At 44.6% G+C, this 26413-nt stretch overlaps 1 protein-coding gene across 4 annotated transcripts in view; it reads left to right on the forward strand.

Moving 5' to 3' along the window:
- The window catches only part of EML6 (echinoderm microtubule associated protein like 6), a 287813-nt gene that overhangs the window by 240523 nt on the left and 20877 nt on the right, over positions 1 to 26413 (forward strand). For all 4 annotated transcript variants that reach the window (XM_018055247.1, XM_018055248.1, XM_018055249.1 and 1 more), the window contains exons 27-29: positions 6208 to 6409; positions 6504 to 6630; positions 25586 to 25664. In XM_018055247.1, the coding sequence (XP_017910736.1) occupies positions 6208 to 6409; positions 6504 to 6630; positions 25586 to 25664 (408 nt within the window). The remainder of the gene's footprint in view (positions 1 to 6207; positions 6410 to 6503; positions 6631 to 25585; positions 25665 to 26413) is intronic.

The following is a 26413-nucleotide window of genomic DNA, read 5'->3' on the forward strand; positions in this document are numbered from 1 at the left end:
TCCAGGTGTCTTGGCTTTTTATTTTTGCATTCCTGAAACTGTACTAAAGTTGTCTGTAGAATATTTTTGTGTTCATCCCTGGTTATTTGCTCCTGCTTCTGTTACTTTTACATTTAAAACCTGAATACATCAACTCCCTCTTCAGCCACTTTGGTTTCTTTAGATGCCTTCTTTCCTTCTTCATTTGTTAATGTCTCCTCAGATTATCATTTTGGGGAGCCTTTTCTAATATACACTTCTGAGTATGGCTTGTGCTCCTTTCATTGACATCGAGAAGCCACTTGGTAGCGTTCTCCCAGTGATTCACCACGTTACTGCCACCTACCAGCCCTTTCTATTTGATAAGAGTTCTGTTCTGTGTAGCAGTTTTCCTTGCTACTTCTACATTTTTTGAAATGAGACTGCCAGCAGGACAAGTCAAGTTAGTGCTATCCTGGTTTTAGTGGACTGAGGTCTGGGCAGGTGTTTAGATACCTGATATCTTCATGATACTATTGAATTGGGCTCCTGAGCCAGATTTATTGTTCATCTTGGGAGCTCATCACCCACATCCCTAGTGTGACCAGGAAGGCTGTCTCCCGCAGTAATTTTGAGGTGTGTTCCTCCAACTCCTGGAGTTCTGGAAGGCTCCTTAGGGACAACCCCCAGGAAACAAGGGTGGGGGAGGAACTGGAGGGGCACTGGGGTTCCCCTCCTTCTCCAGAGACACTCTATGTTTTTGCCTCTTATACACTGAGCTTCTATGTAAGATTTTCCCCCAAGATTTTGTTGTGAAAATTTTCAAACATACAGGAAAGCTGAAAGAATGATAGAGTGAACTCCTATAAACCCACCACTTAGATTTTGTGATTCGAAGTAAATTGTTGACATCAAGATGCTGCTGCTGCTGCTGCTAAGTCACTTCAGTTGTGTCCGACTCTGTGCGACCCCATAGACAGAAGCCCACCAGGCTCCTCTGTCCCCGGGATTCTCCAGGCAAGAACACTGGAGTGGGTTGCCATTTCCTTCTCCAAAGCATGAAAGTGAAAAGTGAAAGGGAAGTCACTCAGTCGTGTCCGACTCTTAGCGACCCCATGGACTGCAGCCCACCAGGCTCCTCCATCCATGGGATTTTCCAGGCAAGAGGACTGGAGTGGGGTGCCACTTACTCCTAATTGTTTCAATTTGCATATCATTAACTAGAGTTCATTTTTTTAAGTTTTTTTTAAAGTAAATTTTATGTATAGTTGAGATGCACCAATTTTAAGGTTCCTTTTGATGAACTTTGACAAACACATACACCTGAATTATTCAAGTCAGTCAGTCATCTCAGTTCATTCGCTCAGTCGTGTCCGACTCTTTGCAACCCCATGAACTGCAGCACACCGGGCCTCCCTGTCTATCACCAACTCCCAGAGTTTACTCAAACTCATGTCCATTGAGTCGGTGATGCCATCCAACCATCTCATCCTCTGTCGTCCCCTTCTTCTCCCACCTTCAATCTTTCCCAGCATCAGGGTCTTTTCAAATGAGTCAGTTCTTCGCATCAGGTGGCCAAAGTATTGGAGTTTCAGCTTCAGCATCAGTCCTTCCAATAAATATTCAGGTCTGATTTCCTTTAGGATGGACTGGTTGGATCTCCTTGCAGTCCAAGGGACTCTCAAGAGTCTTCTCCAACACCACAGTTTAAAAGCATCAATTATTCGGTGCTCAGCTTTCTTTATAGTCCAACTCTCACATCCATACATGACTACTGGAAAAACCATAGCCTTGACTAGATGGACCTTTGTTGGCAAAGTAATGTTTCTGCTTTTCAATATGCTGTCTAGGTTGGCCATAACTTTTCTTCCAAGGAGCAAGCATCTTTTAATCCAAACACCTATCAAAATATAGAACAGTATCATCATCCCAGGAAGTCCTCCCATGCTAACTTCTGGGGCACTCTCCACCCGCACTCCACTCTCAGATGAAAAAACTATTCCAATGTTGTTTTTGTTTCTGTTACCATAGATTAGTTTTCCCTGTTTCAGAACTTCGTATAAATTGAATGATCAATTAGGAACCATACTATTTCTGGCTTCTTTCACTCAGGTAATGTTTCTGAGATTTCTTCATGTTGTGAGTAACAATGTTGTTGTTTTAGTCACTAAGTCATGTCCGACTCTCAGTAATCCAGTCCTTTCCTTTTTATAGCTGACTAGAATTCCATTGTGTGGATATAGCAAAGTTTGTTTATCCACCCAGCCATCAGTAGACACATGCTTTTCCTGTGTTTGGTTATAATGAAGTTGCAGTGAACATTTTTGGACAAATCTATGTGGACATATTTTTTTTTTCTTTCTTTTAAGTAAATATGTGGGAGTGGAATTTCTGTGTTATTGGGGAAAACGTGTGTTTATCTTTTTAAGAAACTGCCGGATCTTTTTCCAAAACGGTTGTATCATTTCATGTTCTCACCAAAAATGTCAGGTTTCTAGTTGCCAATTTGACGTTGTCAGACTTATAAAATTTAGCTGTCTTGACGAGTAGATAGTGTGATATTATTGTGTTTGTAACTTATGTTTCCCTGGTGACTAATCGTGCTAAGCATTTTTCATTTGCTTATTGGCCATTTGTGAAGTGTTTGTATAAATCTTTGTCCACTATTTTAAATTGAATTATTTATCTTTTTATTCTTGAGTTCTACTGTGTAAGATTTGATTGAAGAAGTTTCATAATTTAAAAGCATTTGAAAAGCAGTCAAATATAAACCACTTTGATAGTATCACTTCTCTCCTTTTTTTTTTTCATCTGATTTTCCTGGTACTCTTTCCTTCCCAATTTCGTGGACCCAAGCTGAAGAACATTTCTAGATGTATAGTCACACTCTTACAATGCTCTGGGTGTGTTGGCCACACTTATCTGTTACGGACTGAATGTTTTTGTCCCCACTAAACTTCCTATGTTAAAACCCTAACATCCAATGTGACAAGATATGTAGAGAGGGCATTTACAGAAATAATTAAGGTTAAATGAAGTCATAAATGTGAGTCTCTGATCCGATAAGATTAGTGTCCTTAGAAGAAGGGACACCAATGAGCTCACTCACTCTCCCCATGCACACACACGCTGAGCAGGAAAGGCTAGATAGAAAGTTTCTCCGTGCTCATATAAGGGGTCCACAAGCTGGGGCGAGAGCCCACACCAGGAATCAAATTGGCTGGCACGTTGGTCTTAAACTTCCCAGCCTGCAGAACTGTGTGGAATAAAATTCTGTTGTGTAAGCCACCCAACATGTGGCATTTTTTATGGCAACCCTACCAAACTAAGACACCATGCTCTTGCAGTGTTCTCGCACTGAATACCATGTCATCAAGTCCTGGTGATGCCTACAAGACCATGTTATCATCACACAGCTCTCTGTCCAAAATTCAAGTTCCGCTTGTTAGACTCTAATGTCATGTCTTCTTCTTAACCCTTTTCCTTGTTCTCCTTTCCTTTGAGTTACTAGGTCTCTCTTCTAGGCATTTTTTCTATCCATGTCTTACATAGGCACTTTTACAATTTAAAATCTTGATGTGGGCACTAATCCCCTGACAATCATACTGTTTCCACATTTGTTTCCAAAGTAGAATCCATGAAATAGACTCTGCTTTGTCAGAGCCCACCCATTTGTCCAGTACCTTAAACCACGTCCCAGAAAAACTGATGCTGTCCTTTAACACTGTCCATTTGCTTCCCATAACCTCCCTTCCTTTCCAAAGCTGTTCCCCTTCACCCTATCATTGAGGCTGAAATACCACCATGTTGCTTACATTTTTAAAATGTAAATGTTTACTTTTTTAAAAAATCCACCCTCAAGCTGTTAAGTGTCCTTCTCATAATGTCAAAGGCTCTAGAGAAAGATTCATCAAAGAGGAATCTTGTATGTAGAATTTTACAGACAGAGAAACTATATGTAAAATGTTGTAAATATGGGGAAAGGGTACATAGCTTTCATCAGATTCTCACGAATTTCCTCTTAAAAGCAGTTAACAACAAGCACTCTGGAGACATATTTCAGATTCTCTATTCTTTCATGACTCAGTGGAAGAGGAAGATTGTGGTTTTGAGTCCTGATGGGTGTTGCAAAAGTACATAGTTTGGCATGATGACCCAGAAAGACAGCTCATCTGACCCAGCTGTGCCAGGCCTCCAGGAGGCTCCACCCATGGGCCCTCAGGGAACCGCCAAACACCCTGCTCCTGGGGGAACAGCTGGCTTCCTGGAACCTTCTAGTAACTGTGAATTCCCATTGTTCTGTGGAGCAGGGACCTGGTTTCCTATTCTGAGAACCTTGAATCATCTTTACTGGAATAATCTCAGCTTTGTTAAACAACTTCAGTGACTTAGAACTTTTTCCTTTTTCTCTTTCTGCTCTGTGTCACTTTCTTTTCCCCTGCAGCCTAATTCTGATCATTTTAGAGTGTTTTTTTCCATTATCTTTCCTTTTGAATTCCTCTGTCTAGATGCAGGAGTAGAGAAGGATTTCTCGAGCGCTTTCACTTTCTCCGCTTCTCAAGAGACCAACTGGCATTTGTAGTGGATCAAAATGGGTCGCTTCCAGCTTCCAGCAGGAAGGCCAGCAGGACACGTGGCTGTCACCACTCTGACCGTCCTCTCTGTGTCCACGCCTTCTGGATTTCACATGGTCACACAGTGGCTTCCTTAGAAACCCTTACTTTGCTCTGCCTGTTCTCTAGCAAGTAGTGGCTCTGGAGGGCTTCCTAGAAATGCTGCCTGCCTGCTTGCTTCCTAGTCTGTCTAGACTCCGTACTCTGCTGAGGAGCGGGCACTTCCACTCAGCTGTCAGGTAGGGGTCAGACAAATACACAGAGATCTTGACCATGAGTATTTCAAAGTCACGTACTGTCCTGCCCTGCCCGTGTCTTCTGCCATGTGTCTGCACTGGTTTCAGGTTTCCCAGCACGCCCGTCCAAAACTCTCTGGAAGCCTCTTGTCGACGACTGAATAAAGTTTTCATCTGAGACACACCGATGCCCCTTGCATGACCTCAGAAAGTTCATGCGGGTTCCCACGTCGCATAAGGTATTCCCTGGGAGTCGCTGAGAGGATGGAAAGTCTCTCCCTCTCTCGGTGCTCCCACTAAAGCTATTTTTGCCAGGCTGTGGCTCCTGCCCTGAAAATGGAAGCCGGTCTCTGGTGCCAGCCTGGGCTTCTCACTGCTTGTCAGGACTCCCTGGACGTGAACAGCTGCTCTCACCTCACTCTCGGCCTTCCCCCCTGGGGTGGTGGGGCTTGGTTGCCACTCTGAAGAGCTTTCAATAGAGACTAAGAAATTGGGTTCTATTTATTTGGTAATGTTTGGCTTTTTAAAAGTGTGGCCTACTGTAATAAGTTCAATATATATGGATTTAATTTTATTTTACTTTTTCAGATATAACCTGAAGATTGTTTAGTTGTGGAACTTTTTTTGGGGGGGGTTATATTTGTTTAAAAGGAGCTAACTTTGGTTTGTTTTTTTTTTAAGGTGACTTGTCAACCCGTTTATTAATTGTATTTTTTCAGTTTGTGTTCTTTATTTTGGGGAGTTTTGTTGTTTGTTTTTTCCTTTCTCTTTGAGCTCACTTTGTTTTAACATCAATTTACTTGAGTGTTTCTAGTGTTAGAAATTGTTTCCAGTGTCAGAAATTGTTTCCAGTGTCTGTGACAGAAACTGTTGCTTTGCTTTTAAGCCTTCCTCGCTGCCCCAGGATCATGAGAAGGCCCTTGCTCATCTGTCACAGCCTGGACTGTGGTATAAAAAGGCGCTGAGGGGGATGACCTGGGAGACACGTTGATCTCAAATGTCCGCCAGACTCAGCATCAGGAGTTTACACTAGATACCTGTGGAGAATAGACGTCTGACAACTAAGAGAGGCAGAAACAAGCTTTTTATCCTTTCTTAGGCTACTTTGTCAGGTGTCCAGAAATAGGTTCTATAGTTTACATTTCATTCATTTCCTCACAGACTATTTGTTGAGAACTTACAGTGAGGCAGGAAATGTTTTAGGGTAGAAAGAGAGCTAGTCCCTGCCCTCATGGAGTTTATACTCTAGAAAAATGTAGGGAAATTACTCCTCGTGTGAACTGTTTCATTTGTATCCTGTAGAAGCCTCTCGAGACAATAACATGGATGAAATAGTCCAGAAACTAGAATAATGAGACTCCAAGTCCGAGTGGGCTCATCACTGTTTTCTGACATCGCAGGGCCAGCATGCGAGATTTAAGAAGTATGTGGGGCACAGCGCCCATGTCACCAACGTGAGATGGCTGCACAATGACTCTGTGCTGCTCACCGTGGGCGGCGCTGACACGGCCCTGATGATCTGGACTCGGGAGTTTGTGGGGACCCAGGAGAGCAAGTTGGTGGACAGTGAGGAGTCGGACACCGATGCAGAGGAGGATGGAGGTGAGCACAGTGCCAGGTGCCTACCCTGCCTTCCTCCACCCCCTCCTGCACCATCACAAACCGACTCTCCTCCCGCGTCTTTCTGTCGTTTGAGGCTATGACAGTGATGTCGCTAGAGAAAAGGCTATTGACTACACCACCAAGGTCTATGCTGTGAGCATCAGGGAAATGGAAGGCACCAAACCGCACCAGCAAATGAAAGAAGTTTCGGTGGAAGAAAGGTATGCTGTCTCCAGGTTTGCTTGCATTTATGACGCCTGACGGCAAGAAACTCATTGAAACCAGAGTGTGTTTTTTCTTTGCCCCCAGAGTTGCTACTTAGGCCCGTCTTTATTTATGTGTATGCAGAGTCTTCACCTGTACACAGGCTTGAGCTGAGGGAAGTTTCCCACAGCCTTCAATATGAGGGAAGGGTGGGTTACAGTTTGCAGAAGTTGTGTATGGAAAATGACTTGATGAGACGTGAGATTTGATGAGACTACCAGGCTTCCCTTTGCCTAGAGAGGTTGTCAGGACAGCCCAAACCGATCTTGAATGTGAACGTGATGGCTGATGGCAGGGAGCATGCTGACTTGGGAGGTAGAAGGGAAAGCAGGCTTCTAAAGTCCTGGAGGAATACTTGTGGGCTGTGAAAGATAATCTCCCATTCTGCCAGTCTCTGCACTACACCATACTACTTGGTGTGCCTTCTCTAACTGTGTCTTCACCCGCCCAGATTTGTTCAGGCTTGTTTGATCATTCCAGGCCTAACCAAAGTGATTTCGTTGCTATGGATCCTCTGTGTAGAATGAGAGTTTCTCTTTTTATTTTGGGCCTTTCTGATGTGCTATTGTAAGTCTTGGTAAAATACGTTAGCATTTCTTTTTTTAAAAAAGTTCGTAATTACTACGATTACTTAATCTACCATATTCATACTAAGGAGGATAAAGAGTGAATAAAAACTCTAGCATGTAAACAGAATTTCATGGATCTCAAAAATGTTTAAGACTTCTGTGTGGGCTCTTTCCGTTGACATAGGTTCAGTGTTCACAAGTACCCTGGTCCCATGATGTATTATTAGCAGGATTCAGGTTGTTTTGCATTTAGCACGGGTTTCCTGGTAGCTCAGTCGGTAAAGAATCTGCCTGCAGTGCAGGAGACCCGGGCTTGATCCCTGAGTAGGGAAGATCCCCTGGAGAAGGAAATGGCAAATCACTCAGCATCCTTGCCTGGAAAATCCCACGGACAGAGGAGCCTGGTGGGCCACAGTCCATGGGATCACAAAAAGTTGGGCACGACTGAGCAACTAACACTTTCACTTTCATGGCTTTCTGAATAGTTCAGTTCAGTTCAGTTGCTCAGTCGTGTCCGACTCTTTGCGACCCCAATCGCAGCACACCAGGCATCCCTGTCCATCACCAACTCCCGGAGTTCACTCAAACTCACGTCCATCGAGTCAGTGATGCCATCCAGCCATCTCATCCTCGGTCGTCCCCTTCTCCTCCTGCCCCCAATACCTCCCAGCATCAGAGTCTTTTCCAATGAGTCAACTCTTCACATGAGGTGGCCAAAGTACTGGAGCTTCAGCTTTAGCATCATTCCTTCCAAAGAAATCCCAAGGTTGATCTCCTTCAGAATGGACTGGTTGGATCTCCTTGCAGTCCAAGGGACTCGCAAGAGTCTTCTCCAACACCACAGTTCAAAAGCATCAATTCTTCGGCCCTCAGCTTTCTTCACAGTCCAACTCTCACACCCATACATGACTACTGGAAAAACCATAGCCTTGACTAGATGGACCTTTGTTGGCAAAGTAATGTCTCTGCTTTTGAATATACTATCTAGGTTGTTCATAACTTTTCTTCCAAGGAGTAAGCGTCTTTTAATTTCATGGCTGCGATCACCATCTGCAGTGATTTTGGAGCCCCCAAAAATAAAGTCTGACACTGTTTCTACTGTTTCCCCATCTATTTCCCGTGAAGTGATAGTAGATATTTAATAAATCTTCTCTATTACCTTTTACTATTAGGTGGAAATTTAAATACAAAGAAATAAAATAGCATTTCCCCTCCTGCATCAGTCCAGTGCCAGATGTTAAAATAAGCCTGATAAATGGTGGGTGTGCTACAGGCAAGAAGATTGAACTGATGCAAAAAATTCCTAATTCTTCCCTGGCATCTTTGTTAAATGTTACTAGAGGGGTTCAGAGTTCTCTTTTGATTAAACATTTTAGAGATTTTTCTGCAATAATCTGTAAATTATAATTTATTTTGCTTGCAACATGGTTTTTTAGTGGCCACAAAGAGGAAATGTTTTTAAAGGACCTAATTCTAAGAATAAAGAAAAATTTTAAAAGTTCATAAGCACATAGTACATGAATAAGCCTCCCACCTACATGTGCTGTGCTTAGCCCCTCAGTCATGTCCAGTTCTTTGCAACCCCATGGACTATAGCCCACCAGGCTCCTTGGCATCAGGATTCTCCAGGCAAGAATACTGGAATGGGTTGCCATGCTCTCCTCCAGGAGATCTTCCCAACACAGGGAAGATCCCACATTACAGGCAGATTCTTTACCATCTGAGCCACCAGGGAAGCTCTTCCCCCCACACCTAAATAATCCACTCTAAAAAACACTTGGCCTAAATTATACATGCTTAATAAAAAGCATTACCCAACTTCTCCAATTTCACATAACATTATGAAATGAGTTGACTTGGCTATTATTTCAAGCTTGCTTCTGGCTAATTGCTACAACCTAGTGATTCATCATGTTGAGATTTGGACTGGCCAGTAAGACATAGAAATCTAATCACATTCCTAAATCCAAACACTATAGCTAGTTTCTAACCTATAGTGAGGTTCACTTGAACCTCTTTTGGTCTTGCTGTCTCTTTGGGCAGGTCTATAAAAATCTCATACCTGCCCAGTTTAGGAAGAGGTAAGAAAGCTGGCTCAGTGGTAAAGAATCCACCTGCAGTGCAGGAGACACAGGAGATGCAAGTTTGATCCCTGGGTCGGGACGATCCCCTGGAGAAGGAAACAGCAGCCCACTCCAATATCCTCGCCTGAAAAATCCCATGGAAAGAGGAGTCTGGGAGTCTACAGTCCAAAGGGTGGCAAAGAGTTGGACACAACTGAGTGACTAAGCACGGCAAGAAAGGTAAAGATAGCTGCTGCTGCTGCTGCTAAGTCACATTAGTCGTGTCCAACTCTGTGCGACCCCATAGATGGCAGCCCACCAGGCTCCTCCGTCCATGGGATTCTCTAGGCAAGAACACTGGAGTGGGTTGCCGTTTCCTTCTCCAATGCATGAAAGTGAAAAGTGAAAGTGAAGTCGCTCAGTCATGTCTGACTCTTAGCGACCCCATGGACTGCAGCCTACCAGGCTCCTCCACCCATGGGATTTTCCAGGCAAGAGTACTGGAGTGGGGTGCCATTGCCTTCTCTGGGTAAAGGTAGAGAGGACCCTAAAAATTTTGAGTCTTAAAATCCAGAATTTTGAAGCTGCCTTATTTTCTTCATCACACAAGATCATCATAGATTAGCATGTGTAGAATTAACTTTTTTTTAAATACCAATGGTAAAAAATGCTTCATGGTGTTGTGCCTACCAGGGGTAGGCAGTTTAGTACTTAGTGCTGTGCTGTGCTTAGTCGCTCAGCCGTATCCAACTCTTTGCGACCCCCTGGACTGCAGCCCGCCAGGCTCCTCTATCCATGGGATTCTCCAGGCAAGAATACTGGAGGGGGTTGCCATGACCTACTCTGGGGGATCTTCCCAACCCAGGGATTGAACCCAGGTCTCCTGCATTGCAGGCAGATTCTTTACCATCCAAACCACCAGGGAAGCCCATTTTAGTACTTTACTGGCATATAAAAACAAATACTTTACTGGCATATAAAAACAAACTACTTCCCTAGTAGCTCAGCTGGAGAAGGCAATGGCACCCCACTCCAGTACTCTTGCCTGGAAAATCCCATGGACGGAGGAGCCTGGTGGGCTGCAGTCCATGGGGTCATTAAAAAGTCAGACACGGCTGAGCAACTTAACTTTCACTTTTCACTCTCATGCATTGGAGAAGGAAATGGCAACCCACTCCAGTGTTCTTGCCTGGAGAATCCCAGGGATGGGGGAGCCTGGTGGGCTGCCGTCTATGGGGTTGCCCAGAGTCAGACACGACTGAAGTGACTTAGCAGCAGAGGAGTAGTCAAGCCTTTTCTATAGATAGCAGCGTCTTTGATAACTTAAAAAGGCCTTGACAGCATCAGTTCCCGGAGGGGGCTGTAACCACTCTAGGGTTCCAGCTGCACAGCATGCTGGGAGCTAAGCAGGCCCACACCAGGAAGGGGCCAAGGGAGAAGGAGCAGTAAGTAGTGTCTGAGTTAGCAGCCTTCATGGGGACAAGTCTGTTCCTAATCAGAACTGAGAACAGCAGTCCTCCCCAATCCTGGTCAGTAATTTAGGGGAGCTTGAATCTTAGAGACAGGACTATAGACAGCTTCTGAACTGCAGAAGAAAGAGGCGCCAGGCAAGACAGGCATTCAGAGAATGTGTGAGAAAGCAGGATGAGACAGGGAAGGGGGATAGTACCGGGCCCTTGGGGTTGGGGGAGCTCCTCCCAGTATCAGGCAGGCAAAGCTCACCTGGGGTACAAAATGTGCTCCATGGAGTCCAGCACCTGGCTCGAGACAGAGGCAAATGCTCTGGGCCTCGGATGTCGGGCCCAGGGGACCAGGTGGCACCCAGGTTCTCCCTGGGGATATTGAGGACTGTCAGCCCTGACACCACTCCCTTTGACTACTTCAAGCCCTGCAGGAGTGGCCTTGACCTTCCCTTCACCATTCCCTCCTGTATGTACCTGCAAATACCCTCCTGTGCCTGTTCTAACACCTGTGCCAAAACGTGCACCAGTAAGACTAATGGGAGATAAATACTCAAGGATCACCAGAGACCTAGGCTCAGAACACCCACTCAGGGCAGGGGACTTATCTTGCCTCCCGTCAGTGTTTCAGGCAGTTCTGCATTCCGTTTACATCCCTTTCCACCTTAGAACCTGTGAGAGGAGTGCAGCATCTGTTATGTTGAGAACAATGCCTTGAAGGCAGCTGTACATTATGCATCCATCAGTTTTTAAGCAACTGAATTCCTAATTCCTGAAATTCATGATAGTCATAGATTAAGTAGCTGGGAGGCTTTGGGTTATGTGTTTCGGTATAATTCTATAACCTTATGAGTTCCTGTTTTTCAAAAGCCATATGATCTTCAGTTTCAGTCTTTTGAGAGGTGGGAAAGCTGAGAGAAATGGTAAATGCTTTCAAAAGAATACTAGGCTACCCCTATTGATGCGTAGTCCCTTCCAGGTGATCCCCAAGCATCCTGGCCCCTCACTTCAGCTTTGCTCTGGTGCACTGGATGCCTGGCCTCCTTGGTGCCGCCACACCTGTCTAGCCAGGCCCCAGTCTTGGTAAGCTGTTGGGTCAGCCTTCCACTCAGCAGTCACATGTGGCACATGGCTGAGGGAAGTCCAGAAGTCTCATCTAACACTCAGATCTCTGGTTTTCCTGTCCCAAGCAGGGAATCTGGTCTCTATTGAGGGCACATTAATTTGTTCCCCCAAATGACTGGATATTGCTTAAATTATTGTAGACCTAAAATGAAAAAACTGACTCTTTTTAAAGTCATGAAGTTGTATTGATATTTTAAATGTGAGTCTTTTTCTGCTTTCTTTTAATAGGAGCTTTTTTCCCCCTGTCTTTGATGCACCGTGTTGTATGTTGGATAGTCTTGTCTAAAACATCAGAAATCTTTCTTTTCTGGTTTTGATTCTTGGCTCAAGCTCCCTGAAGTTGGCTTCAAAGACCATAAGAATATAGGACTTCTGGTATCTTAGATAGAATTTCGTAAGATTGGTAGGCAGTGACAAAAATAGCCTAAATCTTTCACACTTGGTCGGAACTCCCTGTGTCAGCTGTGGCCTCAGCAAGAGAGAGAGATACTCTGCAAAGGAAGTCATTCGGGGAGCGCTTAATGAAAAGACAGCGACGTGGGCAGGATTGAGAAGGTGGTGTGGCACCTCGGCGGTGATAACGACTAGAAGGGCAAGGGCAGGAAGCTGTTGCCCAGGTATGGAGAAGGTGGCTATAGGAGCAGGCCACCTTCCAGGAGCTGAGACCTGAGGGGAGGGTTGCAGGTAATTAATCTGAGTCCCAGAAAGGAGGTGTTGAGGGAATGGAGGCATCAGCTGCGTTCTCTCCTCGCCTGCTGGCCTCCTGCTGCTTCTCTCTAGCTGAATGCAGTCTGTGCCTGAAGGGCAAGGCCGTGCCTTGATGCAGTCTGTGGCAGGCAGCCATGGAGGGCAGAGAGCAGAGCAGAAGGGTAGACGGGAGATATGGAAGGACACACAGAAAACACCGGCCCATTCTCCTTGAATATTTTCCTTATGGAAACTAATATCATTATCACCAAAGAGAAATTCAGGCCACTTTAATATTGAGCAATTATCGCCCTTAATGCTTCTGGATATGTACAGGTATTTATTACCTAATATTATAACGGTATATATATATAATCAAAGACATCAGTAAATACATCCAAATCAATATCAAGAGTTATTAGAGACACTTTAAACCTTACCTAGTTTAAGTGGAACAGTTTTGATGAGCCATAGTTTTTACATCACTGTCTAGGGGTACCATAAGAATCGGCTCATTAGAGATGAGAATTACAGCTTTTTAAAATCAATAACATTTCAACATTTTGGCCCATCTCCAGAGATTTTTATTTTCACATTAAGACAAAATCAAGAAATTAGAAACTTAAAACTATAGAATTGTTTGGTATCAATATCCAGTCTTTAGTATGGATCAGAATTATCATGCAACCTGTTTTTGCATCCCATGGTAACTGGGTGATCACCACAGAGGTGAATCACAAAAGGCATTTTCTTACTTTCTAGATAGGATCTAACAGTATCTCCAGATGTGTGGGATACCGTCTTTTATTAAAATCCAAATATGCTGGCCACGCATTAGTCTTCCCAGTGGTACCCAGTGGGGCCATGTCCCCACCTTTTCCTCACTTCACTGCTTACATTAACCATCTGCATGGGGAATAGTAATAACGGAGGTTCTTACTTAATATATTCAGTTGTAACCCGCATTCAGACAAAACCCCAAATTTATGATGAAAGAAAAAATAAATACAAATTGAATTATTTGTATGGAAATTGGCATTAAAGTATTTACTAACTTTTATTTTTCTAAGTGGATGTAATTGTTAGCTTAGGGATTGTTTTCTCAATGCACCTGAGTCAGCAGTCTGTATTTTTTCAGGGTTCTTTATTAACGAGTGCTGAGGCTTGCAGCTTCTGGGGCTCTGTCCAGGGACGAATGAAAGAATGTGGGACTTAACCCTTTCTGTTTCCGCACCATCTTTATAGCATCATCTTGCCTATTATAGCATCTTCCACCTTTTACTAAAAGAAGGAGAGACTCAACCCTCCGGTCTTGTTTTCTCACCTCAGAAGCTATATAACTTATAGTCACAAATTGCAAATCAAAATACCATACTAAAGCATATTTTTTCTTCTCTCAGAAAGGCCTTGGGCTTCCTTCTAGCATGTTCTGTTTCTCTCAGACTGGCAAGGTCATTTTTCTTAAAAAAAAAAAAAAATCTGAATTAGAAAAGTTAGTTGTTAATACTTAAATTGTCTTAGCACCAGTTTGATGTAGTTTACTTATAAATTATGGATAACTAGAAATTGTGTGTGTGTGTGTGTGTGTGTGTGTGTGTACCATAACTTCTTTTTCCATTTCCTTCATTGATGGGCACTTAGGTTGTTTCCATGTCTTGGCTACTGTAAATAATGCTGCTGTGAATTTAGGGGTACAGTTGTATTTTCAATTTAGTATTTTTCATTTCCTTTAAATATTCCAGAAGCATAATTGCCAGATCATTGGGTAATTCTGAGTCTCCTCCATACTTTTTTCCATAGTGGCTGTGTTAGTTTACATTCCCAGTGCACAGGGACTCCGTTTCCTTCACACCCATGCTGGCATTTATCTCTTTTTGATGATGGCCATTCTAATGGTCATGAGGTGATCTCTCACTGTGGTTTCAGTTTGTATTTCTCTAACAACTAGTGGTGTTGAGCATCCTCTCATGTACTTATTGTCCTTCCATGGATCTTCTTTGGAGAAATGTCTATTCAGGTCCTGTGCCCATTTTTAAATTAGATTATTTGGATTTTTTTGCTTTTGAGTTGTATGAGTTTTATAATACATTTTGGTTGTTAACTCCTTATCAATATATGGTTTGCAAATAATTTCCCCAATCCATAGATTGTCTCTTCACTTTGTTGATGATTTCTTCTGTTGTGCAGAAGCTTTTTAGTTTACTGTAGTTCCGCCTGTTTATTTTTTATTTTATTGCTTGTCCTTTTGTGCTTGTGCATTAAATCTATAGATGACTTTTGTAGTAGTGACAATTTAACAACATTCTTCTAATGCATGAACGTGATGTACCTTCACATTGACTTGCTTCTTCTTTAATTTCTTTCATCAGTCTCTCATAGTTTTCAGAGTAGAGATTTTCACCTGCATAGTTAAATTTATTCCTAAGTATTTTGTTTTTGATGCTCTTGTAAATGTGACTGATTTCTTTCTTTCTCTGAAAATTTGTTGTTAGTGTATAGAAACACTACTGATTTTTCTCTGTTAATTTGTATCATGTAACTTTACTGAAATCATTGATTAGATTTAACAGGTTTATGATTATCTTTAGGATTTTCTATATATAAAAACATGTTATCTAAAAATAGAGATAATTTATCCAGTTCTGATACTTGTATTTCTTTTTCTTACCTGAGTACTCTAGCTAAGACTTCCAACTATGTTGAATAGGAATGGTGCAAGAGGCACCCGTGTCTTATTCCTGATCTTAGAGGAAAAGCTTTTAACCTTCCACCACTAAGTATGATATTCGCTATGGGCCTGTCTTATGTGGCCTTCATTTTGTTGAGATATGTTCCTTCTATTTCTAATTTGTTAAAAGTTTTTATTATGCATGGATGTTGAATTTTGTAAAATGCTTTTTCCATGTTTATTGAGATGATCATTTATTTCCTTCCTTTCATTCTTTTAACATGATGTATCACATTGCTTGACTTGCATAGGTTGAACCATCCTTGCATCCCCAAGATAAATCCCATTATTCATGGTGAATGATTCTAGTAATGTGCTGCTGAATTCAGTTTGCTAGTATTTTATTGAGAATGTTTACACCTGTATTCATCAGAGATTTTGGCCTCTACTTTTCTGGTAATGTCCTTTTCTGTTTTTGGTATCAGGTTAATGCTGGTCTCATAAAATGAGTTTGGGAGTGTTCTCTCCTCTTTGGTTTTTTGGAGGAGTCTGAGAAGGATTGGTGTTAATTCTTCTTCAAGTGTTTGGTAGAATTCACCCAGTGAAGGCATCTAATTCTGGACTTTTTCTTCAGTGGGATGGTAACCATATTTTAAAGTAGAAATCCTCACAGTTAAAATTTTTTACTTTGAAATCAGTCTCTATCTTGGCTATTTTTTAAAGCAAAAGTTAGTTGATGGCAGAGTTTTATATCAACTTTATTATCACTACCACTACCTCTCCAACATTTGAAACCTTCCACATGTTTCCATTTTCCTAGTTTTTTGGTTCTGGAATCTCTCTAACTTTTATAAAAAGAATTGGCTTGGTGAGAGTCAGTACAAAATTTAGCTGCCCTTGGATTATTCTCTTACATCTAAAACCACAGTAAATAATCCAGGAAAGCAGCTCACTGTATTCTGGCAAGGGCTTCAGACGATCAGAACTGGGATTGGTGTCAGAAGTGGGATTAATGCCACTGCTTTTTCATCCTACTCATGTTTGTTGGAGGTCTGAGGATTGCCCTAAGAGTTGAACAATCACAGGCCTTTGTTATTTGCCAAATTCGATTCTCCTAAATCCCCTCATCCAACTAGGATGTCAACTCTGTGAAAGCCAAATTTCTGATATACTGCTTGATCCCCAAATTGATAACAGTACCAGCACTCCATAAATATTTGTTGAATGAATGGATAAACTTCTAACAAGATTTAGGTTGATTTCCAGTCGCTGACACCCATGGATTAAATATCAGTCTATGATTTTGTCAGCATCTTGTCTTTATATCCATAATCTGTCTCTAAGCAGTTGGTAGCCCTGGTCCCTTCCAGCCCTCAGGTTAAAGGATTCTGCCTTTAGGCAATTGCGAACACCAGCGCTAAGTGGAGAGACCCTTACTCCTAAGCTCCATCTCTGTGGCACTGAGGGTCGTTGTCCCCTTTGGCAGGGAGTGTGACAGTGAGTGTTTAGGAGGGATCTAGAGGGTCAGGCAATTTCCGTGCTCAGGCACACATGCTACAAGCTTCCCTTCATGTGGCTGAATGAGTAGTGCCTCCAACAGTTCCCATGGACAGGGAGGGACTCATCCCTGGGCACCACTGGCCCGTTGCAATGTTCACCCACATTTGGCTGCCAGCATCTCATTAGCTTTTAGTAACCCCCACTTGTGGATCTACAGACAGATCAGGATCCTGAAGGGTGGTCTTTGTCCTCCCCCACCCTCTAGAACCTCACTCTGGAGAGGATGGTGTGAGCACCCCCTAGACAGTACTGGGTAGGGGGGAGGGCATTGTATGCTGGGTGGAATCCTTCTCCCAATCACCCAGAGTGAAGGGCAGGGAAAAGAGTATTTTCCACTCCACAGACTGCCTTCCCCCAGCAGGCAACCTCGCCGCCCATCCATCTCAGCTACTCAGCACAAGGAAACTCTGAGGTGGCAGCGCCAGAGCTATTCTTAGCAGGGGATTATAAAGGAGGAGTCTGCGAATACTCTTACATTAATCTTTTAGTCCCTCTGGTGCATATTCACTCTCAATCTAGGCCATATGTTCCTGAGGAAACCAGGAAGCTTTTATAAACCAAAATTAGAAGCAGATTCTGAGCCTTCTCTGAATGGTGGTCCCCTCCTCTCGGAACTGACAAGTCCTAGACTTCACTTTCACTTTTCACTTTCATGCCTTGGAGAAGGAAATGGTAACCCACTCCAGTGTTCTGGCCTGGAGAATCCCAGGGACAGGGGAGCCTGGTGGGCTGCCATCTGTGGGGTCGCACAGAGTTAGACACGACTGAAGTGACTTAGCAGCAGCAGCAGCACCAAATAACCTCAAAATTCCACTCTGGCACTAGCGTTTTCCAGACTTTTTCTTAAACTGTACTTATGGCTGAATGAGAAAGGCTCTAGAGCTTATCTACTTCTACTGTCTCACATCATTTCTGAATCAATTTGAACAGATTTATGAACTGAAGAAGAAAATCCTATGACTAGAACTGTACATCATGGCTATATAAAGAAATGTTAAGGGGGGTTGTTTTGTTTTTGTGTTTTTTTTTGTTTCCCAAATTAATAGCTGCCTTTGATGCATAGTTCCTTAATATATGAGTCCATGGTGTAAGATTGTTAAAAGTTCCACTAACTTGTAAATGTCGTCTATCTGACTCTCCATTTCTCAAGGGCCAGCCCCGTGTCTGTCACCGTGGCCTCTGTGTGCCTCACACCGTGCCTTGCACATGGTATATAGTGAGCAAGTATTTCCTCAGTGAGTAGACAAATAGGCACATTTATTTAACCTGCTCCTCTGCTTATTTAAGTAAATTAATCTGTTCTCAAAATGGCCTACAAATCTGTCCTTTGTCAGCAGACCACTTTTACCTTCATTTTGCCAGCACTGATGGGTGGTCTTACTATTGTGGGGAAGGTGTGACCCATGTAGAACTGAATGATGCGCCATCTGGCCATGGAACTGCTCTTGGTTAAATGATTTCCTATCTTCATACCCCTTGTTCATTAGGGATTAAATTTTATTTGGTTTAAATCTATTTAAATAACCCAAGGCAAAAAGGACTGAAAGAAAAGTCTATATTTTTATAGCCACCACACCCATCTTACAGGCAAAGCTTCTTAGCAGATTTATAGGGAAATAAAGAATATGCTCACAAGTAGCAAAGTCTAAAAATATGGAAAGTTTTAGATTTCCCTGAGTTGAAGCAAATCCCCATCTATAGGTAATGCCAGTTTTCCTTTGTACCTTTTGTGCTATGTTTGGGGACAGAAGTCCACTGGGAGAAACTGCCCCAATTTTTTTTTTTAATACTTTATTGAATCAGTTAATCCACATTTCAAGTTTGCTTGAGGCTTGATGAACATGAAGAAGCAAGACAATGCTCCCATCCGTAGTGATATCAACAAATAAACAGCCCAGCTCTCCTGGCGCTTTCCTCAGCTCCACTGGCCTGACAGAAGCCCTTTGTCATCACTGATCAATAGCTGCTTTGTGAGCTTGTATCGAAGAGCTGCTAAGAACTGACAATCGTGCTGGCAGGTGCTGCTGAACTTAACATAACTGAGATCTGTCAAAAGCATCTGATCCCATGGTGGAGGGACCATGAAGGGCATAAACTTTGGTACAAAGCCCTGCAGTTGCAAACAGGTTGCCTGTGAGCTAAGCTCAGACCTCATGCTGGGAGGGTGTTTGCATCTGTGTAGGGTGGAGAGTCCCTGCTACTCCAGAGCATTTCTCTCCAAGCTGAAGTCTTCTTCTTCCCTGCACCCCTTAATCCTGTGAGAGTTCTACACGCAGAGCTGCCCTGAGCAGGTGGAAGGTGGCGAGTTTCCTATTCTCTAGCACGGTGGAGGGAACTGAAGGTGCAGAATCTATTAATCACTTCAAAGGCCGGTTTCTTAGTCATGTAACTCTTCTGAAAGTTTGTTAGTGATTCTTAAGGGAATTTAATGCTACCTTCATAAATGATTTTCCCTTTTCAGATCTCTTGGCTTTCTGTGTTGTTTCAAGCAAAGTAATGACTATGTAATTGGTAGTTTTAGGAATTGAGCCTTCCATTCATTAGAAAATAGCTTGCTCACTTTTTATCACAAAGAATGGGCCAGGGTGTAAAAATGCAGAGGTGTTATAGAATGCTATGAAGTGCTATAAAATGATTTTTAAATAGATTAACACACCTAGGAAATCATACTCCTACAGTGGGATCAGTTGACTCAAACCCACTCACACATGGAGCTAAAGAACACATCACAAATGGGTAAGCCCTTTTCTACCCAGAGGGAGTCTCTTTCAGAAGATAGTGGCAAAGTTGGGTCTTACTATTTTAGTCAACTGTTTAAATGTCTCTTGGATCTCCATTTAGAGGGAATGCATGCTACTAGGGTCGTTTACCCTCCCACTTTTTACTGTTGTGTGGTCAAGATGTGATAACTGAGGTCTTTGCAGAAGCAGTTGTTAGGATGCACAATCTGTGCCCCTTGACATGATGTCCATGGGTGTATGACATGGAGGACTGGGCTTCTTGTGGGTGTGTGGAAAGCATATTGGTGCCACTGTTGTGCTCTAAACAGCCCCATCCACTCCTTTGAAGTTCACATCGTGCCGGGCCATCTTTCCCCCTCCCAGTTCCGGTCTTTTATCAGTTTCCTGTCCCTGTTTGGCTGGTGGTCAGCTGGCTGACCCCAGCTCCTGCCGCACTGCGGCTTATGTCATCAACCATCGCTCCTCTCGCTGACTTAACCTTCTCTCCTCTCGATTTCTCATTCCCAGAACACCTGACCTTCATCCTCACCAAGATACCCAACGCCTAGACACCTCCATTTTTCTCTCAGCTCCCTCCCAGCCTCCCTTCTTGCCTCCTTAAATGCCACCCCTCCAGTCCTCTGGGCTCTTCATCCCTGTATTTCTCCTACCCCTCTACTCCTCTGACTAGAAGATCACACTGGTGCTGGTTGCCCTCACCAGAGTCCTTCCCATGCTCCACCCCACAAAACCATCCACTCCTTCCTTCTTCTCAGAGGAGGTGAGTCCCTCCTATTCATGGTGGTGCTTGGGCCCTGACCTTCCTACTATCCAAGCTCCCTCATCATTTCTCGTCTTCCCTCTGTCTCCTGTGCCCCAAACTGGATCCATGTCCTTAGTCAAGAAACACATCCCAGTCTTTCCCATCCCACTCAGCTCTGCTCATGAGAGAAACAGTCCTTTGGCGGAGTTTACACATGTATCCCCCCCTTCACCTCCCCTCCCTGCCCCCTTCTCGTCCGTGCCTCATCTGGCCAGCCCATCTGCCTTCTGTCCCTGCTGACGTGGTCACTCAAGTTCCCAGTTTCAATCTACTCTCTTTGTCTTGTTTAAAGGACAAACTCGTTTCTTCTGTAGTAGTATTGTTCAATAGAAATATAGTGTAAGCTACAGAGGTGATTTTTCTAGCAGCCACGTTACAAAAAGTAAAAGAAATGGTAAACTTTAATTTTAATAACATATTTTTAACCCAATACAAAAAATATACCATTTTAACATGTAATCAATATAAAAATAATTCATTATTTTATACGTATTTTAACTATTATTTTTACTAGGTCTTCAAAACCAGGTCTGTATTTTGCAGTTACATTACATTGCCATGTGGACAAGGCACAATTCAAGTGCTCATCAGCTGCGGCCAGTGGTGACCATGTTGGACAGTGTGGGTTTAGATGATATTCTACTGCTTACCCTTTGGAAACAATCTCTTGTGGCCCTCCTCCTACCACTCCAACCATTCCTTCTCAGGGCCCCATGTCTGCTTCCTCTTCCAGCCCCTCATATGCTGTTGGTGCTCAGAATCTCACCTTTGGCCATTCTCTCTTTTCACCTTACACCCTCTCCCTGATTCATATGTCCCACCTATTGGCCATGGTTCCTAGTGTTCTGTGTCTGAGTCCCACCTCTCAGTTGAACCTCCAGCTAGAATAGCCAACCCACAGACGTCCAGAGTTTGACATGCCAAAACTGAGCTCCCCATCCTCCCTCAGAAATCTCCTGTCTCAGGCGGTGCTGACGCCAAAGCAGGACACTGTTGTCCCACCTGAACTGCTCTCCCTCCTCATCCCCTAGAGCTCATCAGATGCAGTGTCCTTGAAGCCGACGTCCTCTGTGATAGTCTATTCACCTTTACTTGCGCTTCCCTCTGCTCCAGTTCATCATGCCCTCGACTTTTCACCCGTATAGTTGACTGCTCACCTAAAACAGCTGAGTCTGGAACTGTATTTCTATTTTGTTAAAAGGGACTATGTCGTAGGCCTCAGTCAAGAGCATTTTCAAGATGGAAGGCTCCTTTCAGGATTGCCCATAGTTCTGCCTGATCCCCTTCTTTCAACTCCACTTCTTCACTGAGCAGCTCTACAGACTGTTCTGGAAGCCAAATAAATATTGGATTGGCCAAAAAGGTCATTTGAGTTTTTTCCATGTGATCTTATGGAAAGATCTACATTTGACAGAATCCAGTTTCTTTTGTTTTGAAAATAGTTCTCATGGCTTCGGAGACTTCCTAAACCTGGACTTATCCTAGAGCAGAGGTTCTTAATTAATGCCTCTCTCAGTCTCAACCTGTCTCTCTCATACTACAGACATCTTTGAAAATATGATTAAAGCACACCTCTCTTCCCTAGAAAAATGTATGCATGCACACACAATTTGACATGAATGCCAGGGGTGTCACTGGATCCCTGAAGCCCACTCATAGGGGAGACAGATCTTGCTAGAGGACAGTCCTAAACCAGTGCTCAAATCATCCCGTTTCCACCTGCAACCAGGATCCAGGGTCACTGGGTTTCCCAAGACTTTTTGAAAACTCCTAGAGCATTTTAATAACACATCTTGGAATCTGAAGAAAGCCACGCTTCCTCCAAGGACACTTTGAACATCGTTGGACTAACAGCGCTAAAAACGATTCCAAATGTGCATTTCTTGGCTAAACGTAGCTGAGTTTCTCCACACCCACACCTCTCTTTATAGAAGCTGCTTGGAATGACTGTTTCTCACCAGTTCTCTGAGCCTTCCCCCCAGTCGGCTCTCACATTGCACTCCTCTCGGGTGGTGACTGACTTCCATAACATCCTCAGTCGTTTCAGAAGCTGCCCAGGAGCCTTGGCATTGACCCCTCACCCGTACAACTCAGGTCATCGTGTGCTCTGTTCCACCCCTAGCTCTGCCAGCCCAGCACCCCAGTGCGGGGCAGTGGGTAAGGAGGTGAACGCTTGAGCGCAGGCCACCCCTGGGGCCTGTTGTGGGGTGACAGCCCGTGCCACGGTAACACTCCACACACCTTCACGTGAGTCGAAGCTTTCTCGTCCACGGCCGAGCTGCTGGGCTATGGGATTGCAGGTAGCGCTGACCTGTCATAGTCCTTCTGTGCCTAGAGGGAACACAGGACCTGGAGTGGCGACTCGTGGGTGTGGGGTGGGTCTCCAGCAGCCGCCCCCCTAGCACTGGAGCTGCCTCATTACTTAACACCGAGTCACAAGCTTGAGCTCGCAGGCCCCTCACTGAGGTTCCCACCTCCACCCTCTTTTCCTTGTACCCTCTCCAAGCTCAGGCCTGATCTTCCTCCTCTCTCCTGATTATCCAGTTCGCTTGCTCTCTTGGCCAGGTTCCCTCCTTAAATTTTTTCCCTATGGAAACTTTCTGCTTTGTTTCCCCGAGTCTCTTCACAGCCCCACTTGCCCTGTGAGACCCCTTCTTGTCTCTGCTCCTCCCGCCTTCGGCCCCACCCCATCACCTTCCCAGCCCTACACCTCCCTGCAGATTCCCAGTCATGCTCATGGCCTTCCTCGCTCTCCATCCTGTGTGCCAGCTGCTAACAACCAACTATAAAGAGTTTATTGGACTGAAAAGTGAGTGAATGTTCTCACACGCTCTGCTCTTTCCCACCTCAGCAAAGCTTTTCAGAGTCACATTTCCAAAGGAATCTGAATCTGGAAGGATTTAGATCCACTGAAAAATACTAAACCTCCAGGGTTTGGCTGTGGTTGAAACTGTTGGCAGTCCCTCTCACGTCTGATGTTACGAACCCTGTTTATAGATGCCTGGAAAGAAGCCTTTAATGCTTGTATTGTGTTTTAACTTGCTTTCCTTTGGAGGCAGGGAATTGTCAAGTAAGTATGCGCAGCACTCTGCAAAAGCCCAGGTGTTGGATGAGCATCTAGAACTAAGCGTTCATGCAGAATTCACAGCCGTGGAGGGTCTATACTTAACACTCTGCTGAATTTGCCACAATGCAGGTTTCTGCCTTTTGCCCCCTCATCTTCAGTTTTGAAGCAATACAGCTGTAAACATGCTTGTGAAATAAGAAAGAAAACATTCTGAGATTGCTTTACTTTTCAGTTTTTTACTGAAAATCAAGGTGAAAAAAAGCATCAGATTGCCTCCACGTGTATATATATACAACCCACTGTATATATAAGTACACAGTGTCTGTGCTTGTATGCATACTCTGTATACACTGTATAATATGCAACATATTATACAGCCCGTGTATGCCCTGAAAACGAGCCCTGCGTGTAATCTCAGATTCTGCCGTATGAACCGTGCTCTAGTTCCCCTGGCCCCTTGCTCCCATCTCAGACCTTGGCTTGCTTTTATCGTACACGCAGACACTCTTAGGTGGAAGAAGAAACCCATGGATGTCGTTTAAAAGTTCCACTAAAACAGAAAAGAGCAGATGTCCCGGGAAGCGATAATTACCATGCATGCAGTCTAATTGTGAGAACCGCCTGCCCCCAGCCTCCCGCTCTTGCCCAATTTGGCAGCGGTGATGTCAGCCGGGGGTGTCGTTTGCAGAGATGTGCTCTCTCCCTATTCTTTGGTGCTGACAGTGATGCCATTTGGTCCAATTATCACTTATGATTACATAACATGTTTTGATTGAAGAGCTTCTGAGAAAATAAAGCTACCTTGTTTCTCCTGAGCACAAAAATGCAAGCCGTTCCAGCAGGCACGCTGCCCTCCCCAGAAACGTTGCGAACTATTAGGCTAAATTATGAGTTGAACTTGATTCGGAAACAAAGTGGCCATTGTGCCTGACTCCCACCGACATCCAGGAGGATGTGATTGTTTTCCTGACCACAAGTCCGTCTCCAGCGCACTCTGAACTAAGCAGAGGCCCCCTGGCGCATTGGCACAGCCCAGAGAGTGCGCGGAAGCAGTGACAAGGCCTCCTTTTTTCTCCCTATCCTGTAGGCGCTTTAGTGCAGAGTTTGCCCAGAGACGCCAGGGTATGAGCTTTCTGAATTTGGTAGAGCGGTGCACTCTTTCATTTCTGTTTTAGTTCTTTGCTGGCATGTTCGGGGAGCATGGTGTGTGCCACGCAGGAATGTCTGTTCACTGGGACGATGCTTGTGCATGAATGAGGTGGTTGCTAGTGCAGCCCTAAACTGTACTAAGTTTCTCACTTGGCTTTGTTTGCTGCTTACAAGGGGATCCAGGTAATCCTTTCTCTTTATGTAGCCCCCAAAGCCAGAGCTAATGAATTGAAACATGTGGCAGGAGCTGGGCCCTTCCCCTGCCCCTCCCAGGGTCTCTAAATGCAGAGAAGTCCCATTTGAGGGAAGCTTGTGGTACCCAAAAATTGCCCTCTTCTTATAGGAGTCCTTGAGGGCTTCCCAGTTAGAGAAATTTCTTAATTAAAACTGGAGGCCCAAATCTGCAGAGCTGAGCAGGGAAAAACAAGCTTTGGTGTGGTGGTAGCAGTTGAATGCAGACCATGAGCTTGCCCTGAGGGGTAGGGCCAAGGCCTTCATTCTTTGCTTCCTATCTGCCCTTTGTGTGGCAAGAATGACCTGGGCACTTGACCTTCAGGGCCGGTTCCCCAGCCTGGCTTGAAAGTCCTACTTCACACCACACCAGGATCTCTGAGCACCTAATTCTGAACAGTGCATCCCCATCTGAAAATGCCCAGTAGATTTAGGAAGTGCAGCCCCTTCCTTCTCAGGCTTAGATGGCTCTTTAGTTTTAAAACCAACCCCTCTGGCTCATGCATTCTTCCTGGCTCCCAGGAGAGAGGGGCTGACTCTGACTTCTATGCCTTACGAAGCTCAACTCCGTGCCTGTGAATCCAGGGCCCAAAGTATCAGAAGCTGCTTTTCCTGGAGGCGGAAGAGGGGCTAGGGAGGGGCCTGGACAGGACAAACCCAGGGGTGTGGGGTCCTCCGAGTAGGGGAGGACAGAGAGAGCCTGGCATTGGTCTTAGCTGGCCGCACTGGACAGGCAACCTTGCTGCCTTTTATTCAACACTTTGCTTCTTTTGGACACTCTCTGTTCCAGACCACCTGTTAGCAGAGCGGCTCCCCAGCCTGAGAAGCTCCAGAAGAACAACATCACCAAAAAAAAGAAACTGGTTGAGGTGAGGAGGTCACACTATTTTGTTCTTCCATCTGCCGTCGATGTTCTAAGATCTGCCCGGTGGACATCACCACCTGCAAGTCCCACGGACACCTTCAGGTTACCCCAACTGGACCAGCTGGCTCTCGCTTCTCCCGTCCCTTCCACACAGCACTGTGTTCCCCAGCAATGACCAGAGTCACATCTCCTGGGTCATGTTCCTTCAGCCCCACCACCAAGCCCTTTGGTTACTAACCCCAAAATATCCTGTGTCCTTCAGACCTGGTCCCTTTCCCCTGTACCTAGTGCCACCCAGGGGGGCTTATTCACCACCTCTAATGTCACTTGTCGGGTACTGGGTGCTTTCCTGTATATTGATACTTCCCGCAGAGTATTTCACACATGCCTCGAGTCTACAGGGTAGGTCCCATTATTGTTCCATCTTACAGATGAGGGTGCTGTAGCTCAGAGAAGTCCAGTGATGGGTTAGGTCCCAGACCCGGATCATAAGCCAGTGAGTGGAGAGGGCTTTGAACTCTGCTGTCAGGACCTGGGGATGAGAGCTTCGGGCTACCTGCTGATTTCTGAGAGAGCCCTCCTAACTGTTCTCGCTGCCTCCAGACCCGTCCCTTTCCTCTCTGACACATGCCCCGCTGCTCACAGAGTCAGCTCGTGGCAATATAACTCTTCTCTCTCCACCCCGGCTTTGAGACCCAGGAGGGCCCCACTCTCCCGATGGGATCCACGATCATGGTTTCAGAACCTTACCCA

This window comes from Capra hircus, chromosome 11, assembly GCF_001704415.2.
Source record: "Capra hircus breed San Clemente chromosome 11, ASM170441v1, whole genome shotgun sequence".
Lineage (NCBI taxonomy): Eukaryota > Metazoa > Chordata > Mammalia > Artiodactyla > Bovidae > Capra > Capra hircus.